Raw genomic sequence first — 22349 nt, 5'->3', positions numbered from 1 at the left:
TCCGTTGTTGGATTATCTTTTCCAAGTTCATCACAAGTATTGATGTCAAACTGATTGGTCTGTAGTTTCTTAGATCTGTTTTTTCCCCTTTTGAAGATGAAAACCAAATCAGCTGTTTTCCAGTCCTCTCGTAGTTAGTTCCTGAGCGTTCTAGGATCTATGGAATATATGATTCAGTGATTCTGAAACATCACTTCTGCCAGCTCCTGAGTTGTAGGTAGCTCTCCAAACTCTTGAATAGAGAGCCTGTTTGGTCTGGAGGCTAAGGTGCTATCTTAGAAACCAAGAGGTTATGAGTTCTAGTCCCACTTTAGGCATGAATGCTGGCTAAGTGATTTTGGGCTACTCATTCTCTCTCAGCCCAATGCATCTCACAAAATAAGATATTGTATATGTTTGCCACCATCTTGAGTTATTTATAAAAACAGTAAAGGAAAGATACAAATGAATAAATATGGTACCCAGAGGGATCGCCACAATAGTTTGAAAAGAGAAAAACTCTCTTAGATCTCAATAATGAATACATCTGGTTTTGACAGAATACAGAATTAGTTTCCATTGCCTTCTGCCAGAATACTTTTCAGCCTCCCAGACTATAGCCTGGGGAATTTTCATATGGTCCCCATCTCAAATACTAACCACTATAGAAAGAGAAGAGCGACAAAGAAGAGAAGAGCAGAGAAGAGCAACAAAGGGTGATAAGTAGTCTGGAGGGAACTGGATTAACAAGGGCAAGGAGTGACATGTTAGTGGTCTTCCAGCTTTGAGGGGCTGTCACAGAGACAATCTGGTAAAAATAAATTACCATCAGGAAGATAAGCTTCTTTCTATTTATGCAAACTCAAAAAAGTCAAAGTTCACAAAATAACAAAATAGCATTATTCACCGATAAATGTACAATTCAGTTTGTAGGCGTGAATGAATTTTGAGCTGGAATGTTTTGTAGTTTCCTAATGTATTGCTGATCCAATAAACAGTTCTAGGCTAAAATGAGTTATTCCAGCATCTTATGTTCTTATAAGATGCATTTTTCTTATTGGGTGATAATGTTACATTCATATAATCAGTTGGTCTGCAAAATCTAACCTATCCAAAAGTTTGGTAAAATCTATTGGCAAACTACTGCATTTTGTCATAAAGGATACATTTAAATATTCTCAAAATCCTTGACTTTCAACATGACTTACTATTTACTGCATTTTGGGATTTCCTTTTCAACCACCACATTTGTAAGGGAAATCTATGTTGCTTATTCCTCTCCTTCAGAAATGTTATTTTATTTATTATTTATTTCATGTTTTTTAAACCGCTCATCACCCTCAAAGAGGGATTTAAAATTCCATTTGTAGTACATGGAATCTATGACTCTCTTTAACCAACACTTACTAGCTATATCATCAGATATTGTGGTCTGTAAGTTCTAAACTACATAAAAACTGGGGGAGTTGCATTTCCTGCGAAGACTTGATTTATACATTGGTTTCAGTATCATGATTTTATATGATTAGTCTGCTGGGCCCTAACTGCAAGAGAGTGGGAAAAAACATTGTGATGATCCTAAGATAACCTCAAGGGAAAAATGGCATGTTTGCTTTCTGAATTATGCCTGCAAATTGTGCAGTGTTTCAGTGCTACTAACTTGGCATTCCCTTTCATGGATCACTGCCTTTCCCTTTTATGGATCACTGCCTTATTGTAGCAAACGGGCTTGTGCAGCGCAATGAAGCTATGAGCTATGCCATACAGGGTCATCCAAGACGGACAGGTCATAGCAGCGAGCCCTGCTTGCCCAGAATTCAGCGTGTAGCAAGTATCCGTGGTCAAAATAAATTAAAAGCACCATTTCTGTCCTTGTAACAGTGTGTAAGATGCCAATTTGTGAGGATGTTTTCTATTGCCTTAATTTTGAAGAGCAGCATATCAGTCTATAGGTAGTCCTCAACTTACGGCTACAATGTAGCCACAAATTTCTGTTATTAAGTGAGACATTTGTTAAGTGAGTTTTGCCCATTTTGCAACCTTTCTTGCCACAATTGTTAAGTGAACCATTGCAGTTGATAAGTTAGTAACTTAGTTGTTAAGTGAATCTGGTTTCCCCTTCAAACCTTGCTTGTCAGAAGGTCATAAAAGGTGATCACTGAATCTTGGGACACAGCAAAGGTCATAAATACGAACCAATTGCCAAGCATCTGAATTTTGATCACATGATTATGGGGATGCTGTAACTGTGAAAAAATGGTCATAAGTCACTTTTTTCAGTGCTGTTGTAACTTTGAACAGTCACTAAATGATCTGTTGTAGTTCTAAGGACTACCTGTATTTTGGACGTGTATTTGGAAATGTATTTTTAATCATTTTCTCATCCCTCTCATCTGTAGGGATACTACCAAAACAACAATTAATTAAACCTGAAAATGTATAGATTGAGTATTATGCCAATAAATGCAATAGCTATTAAGTTATAATTAATATATAAAATCACTTTTCCATATGGAAACGTATAACTAAGGCAGCTTGCTTGTATGCTTGAGCACAGTCTAAGGAACTCATCTTGTAAATCACCACGGATTTCTCTGATCTTTATTGCTAAGGAGCAAAAGTAATCCAGATAAGCTTAACTTCTATGCTTTTAATTCAGTCATAGTATAACAATTACACTAGGTATGCCTTCTCTAATCTAGAGTCAGATGTGTTGGATAATGAGTTTCCCAGGAAGCATGGCTGTTGGCCATACTAGCTGGAAATTAAGATTTAGACCATCTAAATTTCCAGCTAATTGCAGATCATCTCATCTGAAGAACATTAGGATGGGAACAGAACTAGTTATGAGATCTTTTACCTGATTTGGCTGGTGGCCAGCTATCTTACTTAGCATCTTCTCTTTCATGACCTAGTGACCTCCATCTTGGAAGGCATTCCCCATAGAAGAATGTCCAGAAGTTGCAAATGGTACAAAATGTGATAACTTCGTTGCTGTCCAATGCTAAGCATTTTAATCATATTGCCCTATTTTAACAAGGTTGCACTCACAACTCTTTATTTCTAAATTAACTTTAAGTTGCTGGTGTTCACTTTTAATGGCTCGAGAAAAGGTTACGTTGGTGACCTTTTCCTAATCAATTCTCTGCAATGCTGTAATCATCTCTTGAAGCCCATCCTCATAGACATATAACCACCAAAATTCATGCAATGGTTCTCAATTTTAAGCTCCCAGATGTTTTTGGACTATAATCTTTCTACCAACAGTGCCAATAGCATTGCAAATTAGTGTGAATTCCTTTCTACTGACTACATAAGGCTGAGAACTACTAGTCTAAATATTTCCTCTGTGATTATGCCTGCATTGTGGGATGTTTGGCCAAGAACAGTTTCTCAGGCACTCCATTAAAATTAGATAACTGGTCAATTCATTCATTTTCATTGAAAATATTCAAATGTTGCTTTTCATTTTAAAAATGTCAAAAAGTTTTACTGCAAAGAACTTTTTTAAATTTTTATATTATACAAGTTAGCTTTACTCTTCTTACATCATAAAATATACGTTGTTGATGTTTAAGCTGGGATTTTAAGATCAAGAATATGAATAGCTGGCTTCCATTCATAATATAAAATCAATGACAGCATCTGGGTGCTGATTTTTCTCTTTTTTCAGCTGTAAATAATAACTGTTCAAGCCATTTTAAGCTTTTATTGAATTTCACATTTTTTTTCCATATCCAAATCCACTTCTTAAAAGAGAACCAGATATCGTATATTCCAGTCATAAGTAATATAGCAAGTATGGATGGATTGTGGGTGTGAAGAATAAAAACAGATGCCTATTGTTACTTCCCAAATGGCGATTAAAATGGAAATATTGATTTTGTTACCTCCTGGGATTAATAGCAGCATTCAAAATGTGATAGCAGCATTCAAAATGATAATAGCAATTACATATACAATGTGTTCTATGTCAATATTCTAATCTATTTTATGCCATATTCTGTTTTCCTGTTTTCATTTCTTTGACAAACTAGTAGAATTCATTTTATTTTACACCATTTTTTCTCACACTAGATAGCTCTGGGCAACTTGCAATATAATGGCACTGGATCAACAGAGAAGATATTAGGATGGAGCAAAATAAGTTTTTAATCCCTAAGGCCTAAAATCTTTCTCCAGTCCTTGAAAAATAACATATTAATTTGCAATTAACTGATATAGGTAGGCCTCAACTTGGGATCCCAATTGAGCCCAAAATTTCAGTACAATTATGATACAGAGAAATAAAGCTTTCAGACTGAAGGCTCCAAAGATTGCTGTTGTTAATTGTGAAGTCATGTCCGACCCATTGCAACTCCATGGACAATGTTCCTCCAGGCCTTTCTGTCCTCTACCGTCCTCTGGAGTCCATTTAAGCTCATGCCGACTGCTTCAATGATTCCATCCAGCCACCTCCAAATATAATAATAAATATAATATATTATAATAATAAATAATAATAAATATAATATAATATAGCTCCAAAGTTATTCTCCAACTATTCTACCCTTCCTTCCTTTCACAGATTTTTTTTCTAATATGAAAAATGATAGAAAAGCTGTGAGAAAATACCAGAGGAAGGAAGACACCAATAGGGTGGGAAAGGGTTATCAGAATTTATTGACACTAAATCATTTGTAGGTATTGTGATTTGGGATTAGGGTAGATTAGAATAGGTTCAGCTTTCAGAGAAGGTTTCCTGAATGTTGAATGTCGCAAAGATACTCCAGTTAAAGGACCTTTCTCTACTGGAACATAAATGTGGTACAGACATGCCCCCAGCAGCCTTTTTTCCCCCTGCAATGTCCCCATGATGTCACCTTCATCTTGTCCCCAGTTCGTATCTAAATACCATATTTTTCAGAGTATAGGACACATCTTTCACCCCCCCTAAATGGGGGTGAAAATTTAGGTGCGTCTTATATACCGAATGTAGCCCCACCCACTGGTCCCCACCCTTTGGCCTCTGCCTCGCAGCAGTTACCTTCTTGCAAGCAAACAGGAAGAAAAAACAGCTCCTTTCAGCTTCAGCACAACCTAATTAGCACAAGTTGATTGGATCGCCCTCCCGACTCTCAGCTGTTTTGCGCAGGGCTCTGCTGCTTGCTACAAAGAAGTAAATTTAAATTAAAAATCTGGAGCAGATTTTTTTTTCCTTGTGCTAATCAAGCTATCCTGAAAACTAAAATGAAAACGAAAATAGCGCAGAGGCAGAGGGAGATTTCTTTTTCTTCTTTTTCCTCACCAAAAAAGGTAGGTGCGTCTTATACTCCGAAAAATACGGTAACTCAAACTCATCCTTAGTTGTTCCACTTTGATGTAGTGTTTTTCCTCTTAGCCAAGAGGCTATGACATGTGGATGCAATCTTACATGCTTCACTGACCTCGGTGTTGATGAGGTGATACAGTGGTGGTATTCAGCCGGTTCTATCCAGTTCAGGCAAACCAGTAGCAGTGGCTGCATGAGACTCCACCCACCTGCCCAGACATCATCGCGTCACGTTTTTGACGCTCTGTGCATGCGCAGAATGCACGTGCTTGCATTTGCGAACTGGTAGCGAAGGTAAATGAATACCACCCCTGAGGTGATAGCGTAGGCCTGGTGTCGATTTGGCACTCCTCATTTTTGTAGACATACTTTTCCCCCCTCAGTTGCCTTGTCCGGAGTCATTCTGATTTGGGCAATAGAAAAGTCTGGCTCTTTCAAATCAAGATTGTTCCTTTTTTCTGCCAGATTTCCAAATCAATCTCCAGCTCAGAGATTTAGATCAGCCCAATGAGTGGAGCAATTGATCGTGATGGTGGGGGGGAAGTGGGGGCTGTATAAGTGAAGCAGAAGAACTAAGATATGTGTGTTTGTGAGAGAGATACAGAGACATCTTGATACAACCCTGCACCTTGCCTAGCATCTTCACACCATCCAGAAAAGCATGAAACCCATGTTCAAAACCTGCCTAAACAACACTTCACAAGTGGTAATGGGGTTATTTATTTATGTATTTATGTATTTGAGTACATATTAGATAATATATATAAATATAAGCATGAATTGAATACATAAAATGAATACAATTAAAGGGATCATTAGGACAGGGACGGTAGGCACGCTGGTGCTCTTATGCACGCTCCTTACATACCTCTTAGGAATGGGGTGAGGTCAACAGTAGACAGGTTAAAGTTTTGGGGGTTTGGGGATGAGACCAGAATCTGATAGTACATTCCAGGCATTAACAACTCTGTTACTGAAGTCATATTTTCTGCAATCGAGTTTGCAGCGGTTCACCTTGAGTTTGTATCTATTGTGTGCTCGTGTATTGTTGTGGTTGAAGCTGAAGTAGTCATTGACAGGTAGGACATTGTAGCAGATGATTTTATGAGCTATGCTTAGGTCATACCGAAGGCGGCGTAGTTCTAAATTTTCTAAACCCAGAATTTCAAGTTCAGTATGAACTGAAGCAGCTGAAAGAAGGTATACAACTGCACATATATATGTTCCTGTTAGCTGTTTTGGTTGAACCAGGTCTCTGAGCTGGAATTAAGAAGGTAGTTAAGGAAAGCCTGCACAGAATATAAAATAAGGATAATTTCTCCCCTGCTACAAGCAACAAACTAGGAAAAGTACAGTGGATATTAGCTATGGGGACAGCAAAACATGTTTTGGAAGCTAAGTTTAGAGCCAGGGGAAAGAGGTCACTTGTTCTCCTAAGGAATTGATGTAACAGCATAACAAAATAACAGATTAACAGAACTGGAAGTGACTTTGGAGGTCTTCTAATCCAACCCCTTGCTCAAGATCTGTAAAGAGGCTGTTGCTTTAGTGTAATCAAGTCCAGATTGCCAGCAAGAAATATATCTGGCAGCTAAAGGAAAAAGAAGACACTGAATTTTACAAAGTCTGGAATAAATGGTGTCAATGGCATAGGGCTACTATGGAAGAAATATAACTAGAAGTTAGATAGAATAGAAGTCCAAGTGTACACAAATTACTCCCTTATGGGTGAATAAAATTACAGAGAGAAAAATATAATATACAGATTATTAAAGCAGAAGTCTTAGAAAATAGAAAAGAGGGAAAAATGATACTAAGAAATTATTAAATTAAGATTTAAGGGAATAAGTATAACTGTATTACTTGAAAGACCATTATGAAACAAACGCTTCAAATGATTGATTATTTATAACTTCCGAGGGGCGAGCGGCTATGTCCTTGTGGTAGAGCGGAGGTTGAGGCTGTGGAGCATGTTCTTTTACACTGCCCCATGTACAACGTAGCCAGGACTAATTTGATGTCTCTCTTAGAGACAGATTTCTGTGGGCCCAATGATAGTGATTTGGCCTTGTACTGTTTAGGGGATGGCTCCTCATACACTACCTCTCAGGTCTCAAAATTTTTTCTAAGAGCCGTAACCATTAGAGGAGAGCGCTGTGGTCCCTCTCGGTCGGGGCTTCCGGTGGCCGGCTGTTCGTGATGTTCTTTTTCCTATGTTTTTCTGTAGCTATGCTTGCATTTTGGTCTGTGACCGTAAATAAATTTATATATATATATTTATAACTGTTTATTGTATATGTATTTTTATGTCTTTGTCGTATGTGTTTTATGTGTTTTATATCTGTTTTAATAAAGTTTATAAATTAAAAAAAAAAAGAAATATATCTGGCAAGGTGTTTTCAGTTTAGTAGAAAAACTACCCAAATGTCAACAACTTTCATCACTCAAAACCAAAGTTGCTATGAAAAGCCAAAGTTTCAAACTATGTGGAAAATGTACAATCAAATACTTATTCATTTACTAAATTTTTATCCCACCTTTATAACTCACAGCAGAGTACATAATTGTCCCTCCTCCTATTCCCCCTCCCAGCAATAGCAATAAATACATCTAATAGTACACAAATACACATCAGATTTGAGTAGTAAAATTTGGATTTCAGTACAGGTCGACTTATGATCACAATTGAGCCCAAAACTTCTGTCGTTAAGTGAGACATTTGTTAAGTGAATTTTGCCCCATTTTACCACCCTGCTTGTCACCATTGTTAAATGAATCACTGCAATTTATAAGTTAGTTAACCCGGTTGTTAAGTGAATCTGGCTTCCCCATTGACTTTGCTTGTCAGAAAGTCACAAAAAGTGGTCACATGACCTTGGGATGCTGCAATGGTCATAAATATGAACTAGTTGCCAAGCATCTGAATTTTCATCACATGATCATGGGGATGCTGCAAAGGTCGTAACTGAAAAACAGTCATAGGTCACATTTTTCAGTGGCCGTTTGAACAGTCACTAAATGAACTGTTGAGGATTATATGTATAGATAATTTTGAGCCTTCCTGTAATGTTTCAGTCTCAACTTTCTGAATTTTATTTGTCTCTGAGCAAATGTTCCTGTCTCTTATTCGTCCCCCTCCCCTTTTTTTCCTTTTCTTTCCCTACAGCAGCTTCAGGGCAACCACATATAATTCAGTGTCGATCACCTGAAATGGAAACATTCTCTTGTTATTGGTATACAGATTATTTTCCTCTTGAATTGGAACCAGGAAAAATTCAATTGCTGTACTCAATAAGGTACTGAGAAATGAATCATGACCTTGAAAACTATTATCTGAAATAATTTCCATTTTTTGTTGGAACTGCAGAAATAAAGACCTACTTTCAATTATGAGAACATCTTTCTTTTAATACTTATTAAGCTATGCATTACTGCATCGCCTGGAGGATCAGAAGATAAATTTCTGTTTGACACATTAAATGACAACCAAGCTTAATGTTATGGTTGGATAACAGAAGAGTTTAGGTTTCTTCCAGACCAATCTTGCTCGTTCAGACACATGGAAGTGTGTTTTTAGTCATGTTATGGCGGACAACATGTAAAATAACTTTGTAAGAACATAAGAGTCCTAATGAAGAAAACCAAATGTACATTCTCCACAGGGGTGAAATATTCCCGATTCAGACCGGTTCACCCGATCCGGTAGCAATGCGGCGGGTGGTTCAGAGAACCGGTAGCAAAAATCCCTGCCGTCATCCCCCCAAATGCCCAGCTGAGCCATGTGATCATCAGAGGCTTTTTTTTTACTTTTAAAAGCATTTTTTTTTACAACCTCTTCAGCCGAAAAAATGCTTTTAAAAGTAAAAAAAAAAGCCTCTGATGATCGCGCGACTCAGTTGGGATCATCAGAGGCTTTTAAAAGCATTTTTTTCTGCAACCTCTTAAGGTTGTAGAAAAAATGCTTTTAAAAGTTAAAAAAAAAAGTTGGCCACACCCACCCAGTCACATTACCCCCACCACCAAGCCACGCCCACAGAACCGGTAGTAACAAATTTTACATTTCACCACTGATTCTCCACCTTCAATTTTGGGTAACCAGATGCCTCCAGGAAATCCTTAAATAAAGTTTAAAAGAGTGGTGTTTATAATCCCTACCTTCAGGAATCCCAGGCACACATTGCTTCTCTACTGAAATGTTGCGTCTAATTAGTAATTTTAATGAATTTCTGTAATTCTCTTTTAGAATCATCTAGTGGCCATCAAATCATTCAGTTCCACCAAATCTCTTTTCCATCTACAGATAAGCCAATTGTGAGAATGAAATCTGCTATGGAAAACAAAATTTATTCATACAAAATAGGAAAACAAAGTCGTTCAGAATAGATTGAAAAAGTTGCAAAATATTAAAGGGTCACTTTATCTGCAGTGGCTTATTTTCATGGAGTTTTGGTTAAAAAATTAAGGTTTGGTTTCTCCATGGATGGGCTGATCCATGTATATTGTAATACCCATATCTTCAAGGGTTTTTATACTCAGATGTTTAGTTGGGTTCACATGCAAAATTACCACATTTTTATTGCCTTCATCCAGTCTTGAAGCCAACTCATGCCTGAGGCAGTTGTCTTTAGTTTTTCTGGTACTCAAGCAATGTTTCCTCTTTATATAGCCAACAAATTGTGACAATTTTATCATGAGAACCCAGAGTACTGTATACAGCATGGTGAAGTAAAACAAAGACAATGGCTTGAGCACACAAACTCCATGTCTGCCATTTTGTTTGTTTATTGATTTCGACACTGCCCATCTTACCTACGTAAGTGAGTTTTGGTGGTTTACAAACCTAATAATGTTAAACATAATTGGAAGCACAGTTAAAAACATAATAATAATAACAACAACAACAACTTTATTGTCATTGTACGTGTATACACATTATACCCATACAACGAAATTCACTTAACACCCAAAGATCAGGTCCAACACACATAACAATCCCCAAACACACTCCCACCCACCACAAATTCCCCACCCCTAAACTGTCAGATAATTATCTAAAACAGTGCCACTGAACCACACTGTCTATACTGGAAGGATGGTTTTGTGTTTATACTTTCCCTCCATTTTGTCTAAGGGACTGAAGGGGGAGTGGCTTAGCCACTCTATAAATATGACCCTCCTTTACTCACACATACATTGGGGAGACACTTGGGAGACAAAGAGGAGACACACAGGAGAAAAGAGAGAAGAAAGGATTATGCTCTAGGCACATTTACCTCAGAAATAAATAAAGACCAAGATACAATGTTCTGTGATTTAAAATGTAAATAGTTTATTGATTTTAAATAAACAAAGTTTTTCTTGATAAAAGAAATCTGGTTTACCCAAATATCCACACAACAGACCAAGTAATGCTGTCCAACAGCTAACTGATAGTGGCCCTTTAGTTCATTGTTGAGTGCAATTATAGCTGTGGGATAAAAACTATTCAGAAAACATGTGGTCTGAGTTTTAATTGTTCTGTATGTTCTGCCAGAAGGCAACAGTTAAAGTTAAGATTAAAATTTACAAATTAAAAGTAAAAAAAAATCAAAGTTAAGAAATTGACAAGGCTAAGAAGTTAAACAAGCTAGAGGGAGTGTCCTCAAGCCATCAACCATTCCCCAAGGTTACATCTGAGCTTGCCATGTCAATTGGCAGAGCCAGGTCTTAATTCTACTTCAGAAGGCAAGAGAGTGGTGGCCCATCTCACTTCTTAAAGTAAGATATTCTAAGGATGGAGGCAACAGCAGAGAAGACCCTGTTCTTAGATCCTGCCAGTTGAAATTGTTGTGCAGGTTTCTTTGGAACATGATTTGAGCCAGGGGTGGGTTCTACTTACCTTTACTACCAGTTCACAGTGGGCCCGCGCATGCGCACTCGCTTTGCTCACATGCGTGTGTGCTCTTCTGCACATGCGCAGAAGCTTCTGCACATGCGCAGAAGCTTCTGCGCATGCACAGAAGCATTTTGATGACGTCAGGGTCGGTGGGCGGAGCCTCCACCGGTTTTACTACCGGTTCTGTAGAACTGGTGCAAACCGGGGGCAACCCACCACTGATTTGAGTGTACTTCATGTTCACACCCAACTTGAACAATACCTGACAGGCTTGGCCATGTCATTATCGCACATTTTACATATAGTATCCTTTCCTATTGTGAAGCCTTAAAAACAAGAATATCCTCTTTTTCTCATTCAAAATGCTACCGCATTTAACAATAAATAAGCAGAAAGGTTGATGAGGCATTTTCCCAGGATGAAGAACATATTCATATATGCTAGTTCAACCCTGACTTTTCCTTTCTAACATAACACGTATTTCCAGAATAAATTTTGAGATATTAGAAATTGGAAACTCACAAAAAGACAAAATTGGAAGCTTTGTACTCAGCCACATTTGTGGTTCTGTGGGCTGGCCGTTGGTTTCCCCTTCCTCTTTTTAAACAAACATTTAATCAATAATATCTGCTAAAATGGTCAGTGTCCCTAATAATGGCATGATGTTCAAGTAACGCTTCTTTGCTTATTTGTTTCCCCCCTCATTCCAACACTGTTCAAGGACTGTTATAAGATATGTAAAATCATGTATACTTCTATTAAAGTGTACTGAGCATCAGAAGAAATAAACAAAGAACAATTTTTTTTCCCAAATTGGTAAGGGTATATCCCATTCCTTCTTGCCCCTGGTTAGCCTCTTCTGCCATCATTCTGCTGTGGTTTCAATGCAACATTGGAAACTCATTGAATTTGCACAAGAGTAGTAGACTACTCTAGCTGGCAATAATACCTTGACCAGTAGTGTCCCAGGTTCAAATAGATAATAGTCTAATGCAGGGATGTCAAACTCAAGGCCCAAGGGCCAGATCTGGCCCGCGGGGTGCTTAGATCTCATCCATGGGGCCACCCTGGAAACAGCGAAGGACCGGCCCGGGGTGCCTCTGCCAGCGAAAATGGAGCGGCCCTCCTGAGAGAATAAAGATTTGAATTGGAGCGGCCCTCCTGAGCTCCGTTTTCGCTGGCAGAAGGTTGCAGGACGCCATTGCAACCGAAAACAGAGATCGGGAGCCTGTTTTCACTGGCAGAGCGCTTGGGCCACCACAGGTGCCCCAACACGAGTGACGTCAAGCTGGCCATACCCACCCCAGACCCCCGAGATTAAACACAACCCTGATGCAGTCCTCAATGAAATCGAGTTTGACACCCCTGGACTAATGAGACTTAATTTGACAGAATGAGATCTGAGAGGAGGGGCAGACAAAACAACATAGTGATACTTGACAGAGGTGTGGTGTCAGGACACCCTATTTCAGAAATAGCTAATCTTTTTGCCATCGTGTGTCAAAAGCGGGGGGAGCGCGGGGGGTTATGTGCGCACGTGCCCATACCGATAACTATGCGCTTTGCCTCCACGCATGTACATGTGACACCCCCCCACACTCCCCACGCTTTTGGCACACGATGGCATGGTGGGCCTGGTAGGCCCGTTTTTCGCTCTCCCCAGGCTCCAGAGCCTTTCTAGGGGCCTGGGGAGGGCGAAAACAGTCTTCCCCACCCCTCCAGAGGCCTTCCGGAGGCCGGAAACGGCCCATTTGCTGACTTCCGGTTGGACCTAGAAGGCCCAAAAATCAGCTGGCCGGTGTGCGCATGTGCACTGGAGCTGAGCTTGCGTGCTCACTGATATGGCTCCGCGTGCCACCTGTGGCACGCGTGCCATAGGTTCGCCATCACAGCTCTATTTAGTTCTTGCATAAGTGTCATTAACTAATGATGGGTTGAAGAGGAAGGACAGCAAGGCTGGTAGATTAATCAGTTGCTTTGTCTACCACGACCCACACAAGCAAATTCAGGACCATGCCATCTGACAGTGATCTAGTACAGATGCAGTAGAATCTGGACAGGGATCAGCAATGGGGGTAACAGATGACATGCCAGTAATCTGTCAATACTTTTTTAACTTGGTAATCAGAGAGGTTCTACCTGCCTCTTTCCAGTCCTTTGAGTGCATCTTAATTATTTGGTTTATCATTTCTAGGTCAAGTGAGGGGGAAGAATGGAAAGACTGTCCTGATTATACAACTTCTGGCGAAAACAGCTGTTACTTCAATAAATCCTTCACCTCCATTTGGGTCCCTTACTCTGTTCGGCTTTACATTGCAGATCAGTTATACGATGAAAAAGAATTCCGGGTGGAGGATATAGGTACTCTTTTGATATGAATCCCCTTTGCTTTGCTTCTTAGACTAAACGTTTCACACACAAAGATTTTCATAAAATAAATTTATCAGCTCCTATTATAATTTGTGCTTTTCTCTAACCCAGAGGTCTTCAAACATGGCAGCTTTAAGACTTGTGGACTTCAACTCCCAGAATTCTCCAGCCAGCTATGCTATGCTGGCTGGAGAATTCTCGGAGTTGAAGTCCACAAGTCTTAAAGATGCCAATTTTGAAGACCTCTGCAAACCTTCCTGCAATGGAAATTGCCCCACTCTGTATCTCTTCTTGAATTCGGCTCTGGGTGAAGATATCACTTATGCTTCCCAGTTCCTGCCTATCTTTGTTCTTTACAATTTAGAGAAGCATGACTTTACTACTCTTATCTAACAGGTTTAGTTCAGGTTCGGTTTGGTTCTAAGTAAGTTCTAGGTAGGTCTTCCCATAACAACAACCCTGTGGGGCATGTTGGGCTAAGAGCAAGATCTAAAATCACTGCTCACCATTATAGTGGCTCAATTCAAAACCCTATTCAAAATTAAAATAGCTAAATGTGAGACCTTGAAGCAGATGGGGTCATTACTCCGCATAATGTGGAGGTACCGCATAATGAGGAGGGTGACTGTCCCAGGTACAAGGGTAGCACCTTATTCAACTGTTTGAAAACTATTTTAGGGCTTATTGTACAGTGTTCATGTGTGTCCTGTCTCAAATTGAAAAGTAATGCATTGGTGCCAGTTTTCAATAAATGTATTGCCAAAATCTGACAGTCATATCCTGGGAACATTAAGAAAAGGTTGATGGACTATAATAACTCGTCAGATGCTATTCCTCACCCTGGCCTAGAAGATCACTGCTGGTCAGAATCCCAAACTGCTGTTTATGCATAGGAACTTTACTATCCTTCCTCAGTACAATTTCATAATACCAGTACAATTTGTGCATTAAGTATTTTAAAGTATACAAACAGTCTTTTCAAGATAATACTGTTTGTATTATTTATAATGTGTGCTGATGGAGGGAGGGGTATACTGTTAAATGACTTTTTCTATGACATTTTGATTAACTCTGTGTGAAAATGTGTTTAAATCACAGTAATTCCAGATCCTCCAATTGGGCTGAACTGGACAGTGCTAAACATCAGCCCAAGTGGTGTCTATACTGATATAAAGGTTAGGTGGAATCCTCCACTCTCTGCAGATGTTGATACTGGATGGCTCATACCTTTCTATCAGCTTCAGTTTAAAGATATCAATGCAACAGAATGGCATGAGGTATGTATTGCAAGAGCAAAACTTAGAGACCTTCCCCAACTGGGGGAAGCTATCCAGAGGTATTGGGAATGAAAGACAAACATCTGGGACCTTCAAAAGCTTAAAAGCTTGTAATTTACATTTTGGGAAATACTTTAAAAACAAAACATCTGCACATTTGCAAATCAATGAGTTCTATATTCATAGACTCTATAAACACACTCTGTTTTCCTGTGTAATATATGGTGCAAGTGGGACTTGCAACACACTTAATGCTTCCACAATTCCAGCTTTTTCTTTCTATTTCTCATACTGTGTTTTACTCATGTATTCAGTATTTAATATTTAACAGATGGAGATCCCACTATTTAATAGACCTCTGACATTTTCCCCTCTGCTTCTCTATATCCCTCCTTGCATATGGATAAAGCCAATAGCACAGCTTGGACTTAAAAATAAGCATTGTATTGCATCAACAATGTACACTTCAGTCATGTAGTCCAAGAAATAAAGTTGCACAATTAAGTTCACAGCCTGCCGTAAAAGAAAAAAAACATTTAAAAATTAGTGTGGGTATCTGCAACTTATACAGAACCATAGAGGTGGGAAAGATCTTAGGGATCATCTAATCCAAGCATTGTTCAGAAGATTCAGTAGAACACCTTTTCACAATTGATCCCACAGTTTCTCTGAAGACCTGTAGTGAAGGAGATGTCACGACTTCATACAGTAGCCTGTTTCACAACGATTCTGATGTTTAATTTGAATTTGCTTCCTTATAGTTTTAACATACTGATTTGTGTCTTGCTCTCTAGGGTGACAAAGAATAAGTCCACTTCCTCTTCTACATAACAGCACGTCAGATATTTGAAGAGAGCTATCATATTTCCCCTCAGCCTCTTCTGTAGTCTAGACATACCCAAAACCTTTATAATCATTCCTCAAGGGGGTTGTTTCCATCACCTTCACATTTTCAGTAGCCCTCTTCCAAACTAACTCCGATTTGTCACTGCCCTTTTTGAATGTCTAGGAACAGACATAGTATTCCAAGTGGGATCTGATCAGGGCAGAGTCAAGTGGCACAATTATTTTTCATGAATTGATTTCTATACTTCTCTTAATGTAGCTCAAGATTGCATTTGCCATTTTAGCAATGAACATCTCAACCTCTGGCTCATGTCAACAAGGGCATCCCAGAACTCTTTTCCATTTACTTCTACAAGCCATGTCTAACCCATCCCATATTTGTGCCCCACATTTTTTCCCCTAGATGCAGAATTTTATATTTCTCCCTATAAAATTCCCTCCATTTCAATCAATCATTCAAGCCAATCTCCTTTTTTTCCATCTAAAGTCAACCTTTCCAGTTTTGTATCACATGCAAAATTCTTAAGTGTCCACTCAACCCTCATTCAATTCATTGAATAAAAGATTGGAAAATATTAGAACCACTTGTTGATAAATTAGTTCTAATACACAATACATATTAAGGTAGTATTCACCTTAGTATTGTTGTAGAAGAAGCATTTCCCAGGTGTTGTTTTTTTTATGGGTGGTTGAGGATTCTGGGTATTGAAGTCTATCACATCTGGAAAGCACCAGGTTAAATTTAGGAAAGAATGTTCTAGAATTTCAAACCACTCAGATACTAATTCTGCCTCCTTGCATAAGTTTTATCTTAAAGAGTACTTTTTTATGAGTAGCAACAATCAATTGATGAGATTCAATGTATTATTACAGCTGGATCCAAAACGTGGCACCGAAATTCCAGTATATTCTTTAAAGACATGCCACGATTATGAGATACGGGTTCGAGCAAAAGGAACACCTGAAATTTATGGCGAATTCAGTGATGTGCTATATGTATCATTTGATTCAAAAGGACTGGTGCCATGTGAGGAAGGTGAGAAAAACTTCTTCTATGATGTTGCTTTTGAAATATTTTCTTAACACCTTACATCAGAACTCACTACAAACTTGTATGCCCATACGGATGGAAACTAATCAAGGAGAGAAGCAACATAGAACTAAGGAGAAATTTCCTGACAGTTAAAACAATCACTGGAACAACTTGCCTCTAGAAGTTGTGAATGCTCCAACATTGGAAGTTTTTGAGAAGAGATTGGACAACCATTTGTCTGAATGGTATAAGGTTTCCTGCCTAAGCAGGGGATTGGACTAAAAGACTTCCAAGGTCCCTCCCAACTCTGTTATTCTGTATTTGGCTCATCCTGTGCATGAAATGCTTGAGGACATGTGCAACATTCTTCTGAACCCAACTTAAAATTACCCAAATTAAATAGTATTGTCTTATTATTTGATATCTATGCTTTGGTGAGTTGGTATTACTGCTATTATATGAAATGAATTGACTGTACTTGCTGCAAGCAAGCTGCTGATCGAGCCAGCAAAATAAGGATAATATTTGAAGTTCTAGCCTTGCAGGAACCGAAGTGATTTAAAACAGTGGCAAGATTTGCAAGATATGAAAAGCTAGAAATAGCAGTTTAAAATATTTGAATTCTGAGCAAATACTGTAAAAAAATGAAACGCCTCAGTGAATATGAATCAGCAAATAGTATTATTTCTTACAGTGGGGAAGAAATATCTATCACTGTATTAACTGCATTAGAAATGTCTTGGTTTATGAATGGAATTCAACTAGATCAGCTTTTCCCAATCTGGTTATCTTTAGATCAGAAGTGTCCACAGGGAGGAGAAAAGGAGGCAGATGATTGTGCTACAAATACCATCCCTTTTGTAGTGCATCATGACATCTCATACATGTACAAAAGGAATGTCGCTTACAACAAGGGTGTGAAACTGGAGGCCCATGGGCCGAATGCGTCATGTACAAGCAACTCCCACCCCAGCTCCACAAAGGGGGGAAACGTTGTGAAACGTCACATGACAGCAACATGACGCGGCGTGTTTGACACCCGTGGCTTGCTTACTTATTATTATTATTATTATTATTATTATTATTATTATTATTATTAAATTAAATTTATATGCCGCCCCTCTCCGGAGACTCAGGGCGGCTCACAATACATTTTTAAAAAACCATTCTAAAAACATTTAAAAGATTAAAAAACATTAAAAACCTTAGAACGCATTCACACCATTCATGGCCGGATCTCGCCAGATCGCAAAGCGAGATCAACGGCCCCAGGCCTGCCGTAAAAGCCATGTCTTCACAGCTTTTCGGAAGGCCAGTAGGGTGGGGATGGTCCGGACCTCAGGAGGTAACTGGTTCCAGAGAGCTGGGGCAGCCACAGAGAAGGCCCTCCCTCGCGGGCCCGCCAGCTGGCATTGTTTAGCTGATGGGACCTGGAGGAGACCAACTCTGTGGGATCTTACCGGTCACTGGGAGCTATGCGATAGAAGGCATGCTTGTGTTCCAATGGTGTTAGACTTCAATAGCCAGATAGCATAGCCATTGGAAAATTATAGGTATTGAAATCCAATTTATCTGGACCAACTTCAGAGAACTAAATAAGAAAGACCTGGTTGACTTACTAGGGAGATGCCATGTGTGGGAAATCTACACATCACATGCAGATATTTTCTAAACAAGCATAAAACAGCAAGATGTTGATCAAAGAAACATAAACAAAACTGGAAAGTGATACAAATGTTACATTTTTAATTGTTTTTTTGTTCCAGAATTCCAAATTCCTTGGCCTGTGGTGTTGGCCTTTGGGATACTTGGCCTAATGGTGATGCTGTCTATAGTCTTCTTTTCTAAACAACAAAAGTAAGCTTTTGGTAGATTTTCACCTCTAATCTTACTCATCCAATTTCTGTGGCTTTTCTCTAAGAAATTTTTTGACAAAGTCAATTTATTTTGGCTCTCCCAGGTACATTTGTTATTTCATCAGGACAAAAAGATGTTCAGAAACTCTTTCCAGACAATTAGTTTTACGACTGATGCAGGGGTGAAATCTACTTACCTTCCCTACCAGTTGGGAAGTGCGCGTGCACATCGTCATGTCCAATTTTCGACCCTCTGTGCACGTTACTTCCTGGTTAAAACCAGGAAGTAACGACATCTGGGCGGGTGGGCAGAGCCTCACGCTGCCGCCACTACCAGTTCGCCAAACCACATGCCGCCGCCACTACCGGTTCGCGAGAGCCGGACAGAACCGGCAGGATTTGACCACTGGACTGTGGTCATGCGGGGACCAAAATAATCTTTATTGGAGATATTGGAATGGGATACTATTGAAAACTGCAGGGATAGTTTCTAGCAGTCAAAAATGACTTAAAAACACAACTTGAAGTGTGTATATGGCATACTTCCTAGTTTTTGTACTTTTACTAAGATATATGTAAACTTTTCAACGTATCACTATTACACGTATTTGAAATTTACTAGACACTGAGCTTGTCGATCAGAAAAGGATCCCTAGTACAGGTCTCCTTCATGAGCAGGGGGTTGGACTAGATGACCTCCAAGGTCCCTTACAACTCTGCTACTGTTGTTATTGTTATGGCACACACATTTCTACTTGGTTTGGGAGAAGCTGATAAAAACATTATTTTTCTCTCAGGGAGTGGCAGAGAATGAGAAATGAGAAGGAACTTAGCTTCTCACTTCAAATTGTTTTTATTCTCATTCCTTTGATGATGAGGAACTGATTTAATCTGTAACAGCCCATTAGCTAATTTGCAGTATGACCGAGGTCATAAACACTAGGCTCCCTTATTCAAGGTCTCCAACTGATCCTTTTATGCCTCGTTTTCCCCTTCTCTGACATCAGCATTTTGAAATTGAAAAACAACATCCTTGGAGTTTTTTTTAAAAGTTTTTTATTTTGAAAACATTAAAAACAAGACACAAACACAACATTTATATACATATCACTTTTCCCTACAGCTACTTCAAAGTGATCCTTTCTTACTATTTACATCTATTCACACATATTTTAACTTTATCTTATTCAACAATTTATTTTCCATCATTCTTTCTTTCATCTAGATTGTACTTTGATCTTCAACATTTTTTTCTCCCCATCTCCTTTATTCCTCTTTCTCATTTTTCCTATTCTCCAACCATCATACCACCTACACCACACTTTGTAATATTCTGTATCCTTTTTCTCTTTGATTTCTTTTGTTAATTTGTCCATCTCTGCGCACTCTAAGATTTTCCTAATTAAATCTTCTTCTGATGGTAAGTTTCTGATGGTAAGTTTTCCAATTTTGGCTATAGACTCTGCGGGCTGCTGTCAGTATATGTAATATTAAATAATATATTTCCTTAATATAGTTTTCTATAGAAATCCCTAGTAGAAACTGCTCAGGTTCTCTCTTTATTGAATTCTGAATTATTTCCTCTATCCACTTTTGCCCAGAATTTCTTCGCCAATGGGCAGGTCCACCAGAGATGATAATAAGTTCCATAGTTATTCTTACATTTCCAACATTTCAATGAATTACTAGGGAACATTTTCGCTATTCTAACTGGTGGAAAGTGCCATCTATGAAACATTTTCATCTGGTTTTCCTTGTATGCTGTTGATATTGTCAATTTCATATTTGTTCATCCTTGGAGTTTTTTAATGAGTCTAGAATGAGCATGCTAAGGGGGCATTGTAGAAGGTACATAGAGACCCAATGTTTCTACTGTCTACCATTCAGCTGCCACTTAGAACCAAGCCTAAGAAACTCAGACAAGTTGCCCCTTAGGCCACGGAAAGACCTGATATCAAGTACAGTGGAAATAAGAGTGGCTTCATCTGAGTCCTTAATAAGGATTCTTATTAGATAAGCACTGTCAAGTGTCTGCCCAGCTTTAGACAAAACCTATCAGTTTCTCATTCTCTAAAAATGTATTATTTTGAAAGGAGAGTTCTGGCTTATCCCCTTGGCTAGGACATCTTCATAATGAATGTAAGGACTGCACCCATTTCACTACTCTATAGTTAGCTAGGATACAAATGTAAACTGCAGCATTTCAGAATGCTAATTGGGAGTGAAATGCTCCACCATATTAAATATTCTCCCTGATAAAGATGCTTGCATTTGTTGAGGAATAAATTAAAAGTGTGTTGGTTTATATCCGCGTCTTGAATGTTTTCTTATTAAAAAAAAGTTTTTATTTTCTGATCAAACAAGTATACAATATAAACAATCATTCGAACTATCATCAAGAAAAAAAAAGAGAAAAAAAAATTAATCCATAATCCATCTCTAAACTCAATCTTCAACCCCTCCTCACCACCCACCACCCCCGACTTCCCAGAACAAAAACAGGGCATAGATTTCACCAAACATTCGCTAAAATAAACTAGCTAACTGCAAGATTTAATAGCTCCCAAGACCCCTTAACTCCCCTTTTACAATTTCATCAACCTCCCTTTTTATAGACTCAAAGTAGCATATAATCCAATAACTCTAAGAGTTTTAAAACCATTAACAAATATTAAGCATTCAAACCTTAAAAATTCTCTTAATGTATCAATAAGGTATTCAATTCATTTGCAAAAACATTTTTCCCCCTCCTACTTTTCTCAAAGTTCGGATATTTTGAAATCTTATAACAAGAAATAAACCTTGGATATTCAATAGTTAAATTTCTACATTTTCTAAATTTTCCCCCTTCGTTGTTCCTCCCTCCAACTTTTAAAATTTTAAAACATAAACATCAGCGTTTTAATTAACCATTAATACATAAACTAGAAAACCAAAAAAGATTAATCTTACATTCTTACTCTCGAATGTTTTAAAAAATCTTAAAACAAAAAATAAACCTTAATTAATCATAATCTGTATGTTTACCCCCTCAGTCTTTTTTCCTCCCTCCAACTTTTAACTACTAAAACATAATCATTTTAATTAACCATTAATGCTTCATATTTAAAAATCAATATTTGAATTAATACATTTTCCCCCTCAGTAGTTGTAACACCTAAAACATAATCATTTTTAACCATTAATAGAACAACTGCAAAACCAAAAAGAAAGGTTAATCTTCCATTCTTGCTTTCTTTTTATATTTTTTCCAGTCTTTCTGCATCCCTCCTACTTCTATTTTGAGGAGGTTTTTAATTTTAATTTGAGGTTGATGTAACTGCAAAGATTGTCCCCTTTTTGAAAAAAATTCCTCTGATTTAGAGCCCCCATATCGCCTCTTCTTGCTTATATCAATCAGTTCATTCCTTCGTCTGTAAAACCAAAGATTGTCAGGAGTTTGTGAAAAAAAGTTCAGTTGTTTCTTTTCTATTAAGTGTTTAAATACCACTGGCAAATCTCCTTCATCTTCTAAAACTTCGGAAGTCTGATCATTTGCTACTTTCTTCCAAACTAAATCGTAATTTTGAAAGATTCTGTCAATTTTTTCAAAAAGAGCAGAGAATAAGCTTGAAAATTCTTGAGAAGATTCTTCCACCTTCTCTGCTTCAATCAAAATGTCTCCTGGATTGTCATCATGCTCCATACTTGCTTTTGTCTCCTCCATCATTTCTGTTGTTATCCCTTTAAGAATTGCTATTTGATTACTTATAACTGCAGTATGGTTATTCATGGCTTCTTTTATAAATTCTGCAAATTCTGC

The 22349-nt window shown here is 38.3% G+C and overlaps 1 protein-coding gene across 1 annotated transcript in view; it reads left to right on the top strand.

The window, feature by feature from the left end:
• The window catches only part of GHR (growth hormone receptor), a 141211-nt gene that overhangs the window by 111269 nt on the left and 7593 nt on the right, over positions 1 to 22349 (top strand). The window contains exons 4-8 of the mRNA XM_070938893.1: positions 8457 to 8586; positions 13360 to 13526; positions 14634 to 14812; positions 16532 to 16694; positions 18458 to 18548. Of these exons, the coding sequence (XP_070794994.1) occupies positions 8457 to 8586; positions 13360 to 13526; positions 14634 to 14812; positions 16532 to 16694; positions 18458 to 18548 (730 nt within the window). The remainder of the gene's footprint in view (positions 1 to 8456; positions 8587 to 13359; positions 13527 to 14633; positions 14813 to 16531; positions 16695 to 18457; positions 18549 to 22349) is intronic.

Source organism: Pituophis catenifer, unplaced genomic scaffold, assembly GCF_029215685.1.
Source record: "Pituophis catenifer annectens isolate HBS135680 unplaced genomic scaffold, rPitCat1.0.hap2 SCAF_2, whole genome shotgun sequence".
In the NCBI taxonomy this organism is placed as follows: Eukaryota; Metazoa; Chordata; class Lepidosauria; order Squamata; family Colubridae; genus Pituophis; species Pituophis catenifer.
The sequence above is the reverse complement of the archived record's forward strand: the minus strand, read 5'-3'. Positions and strand labels throughout refer to the sequence as shown.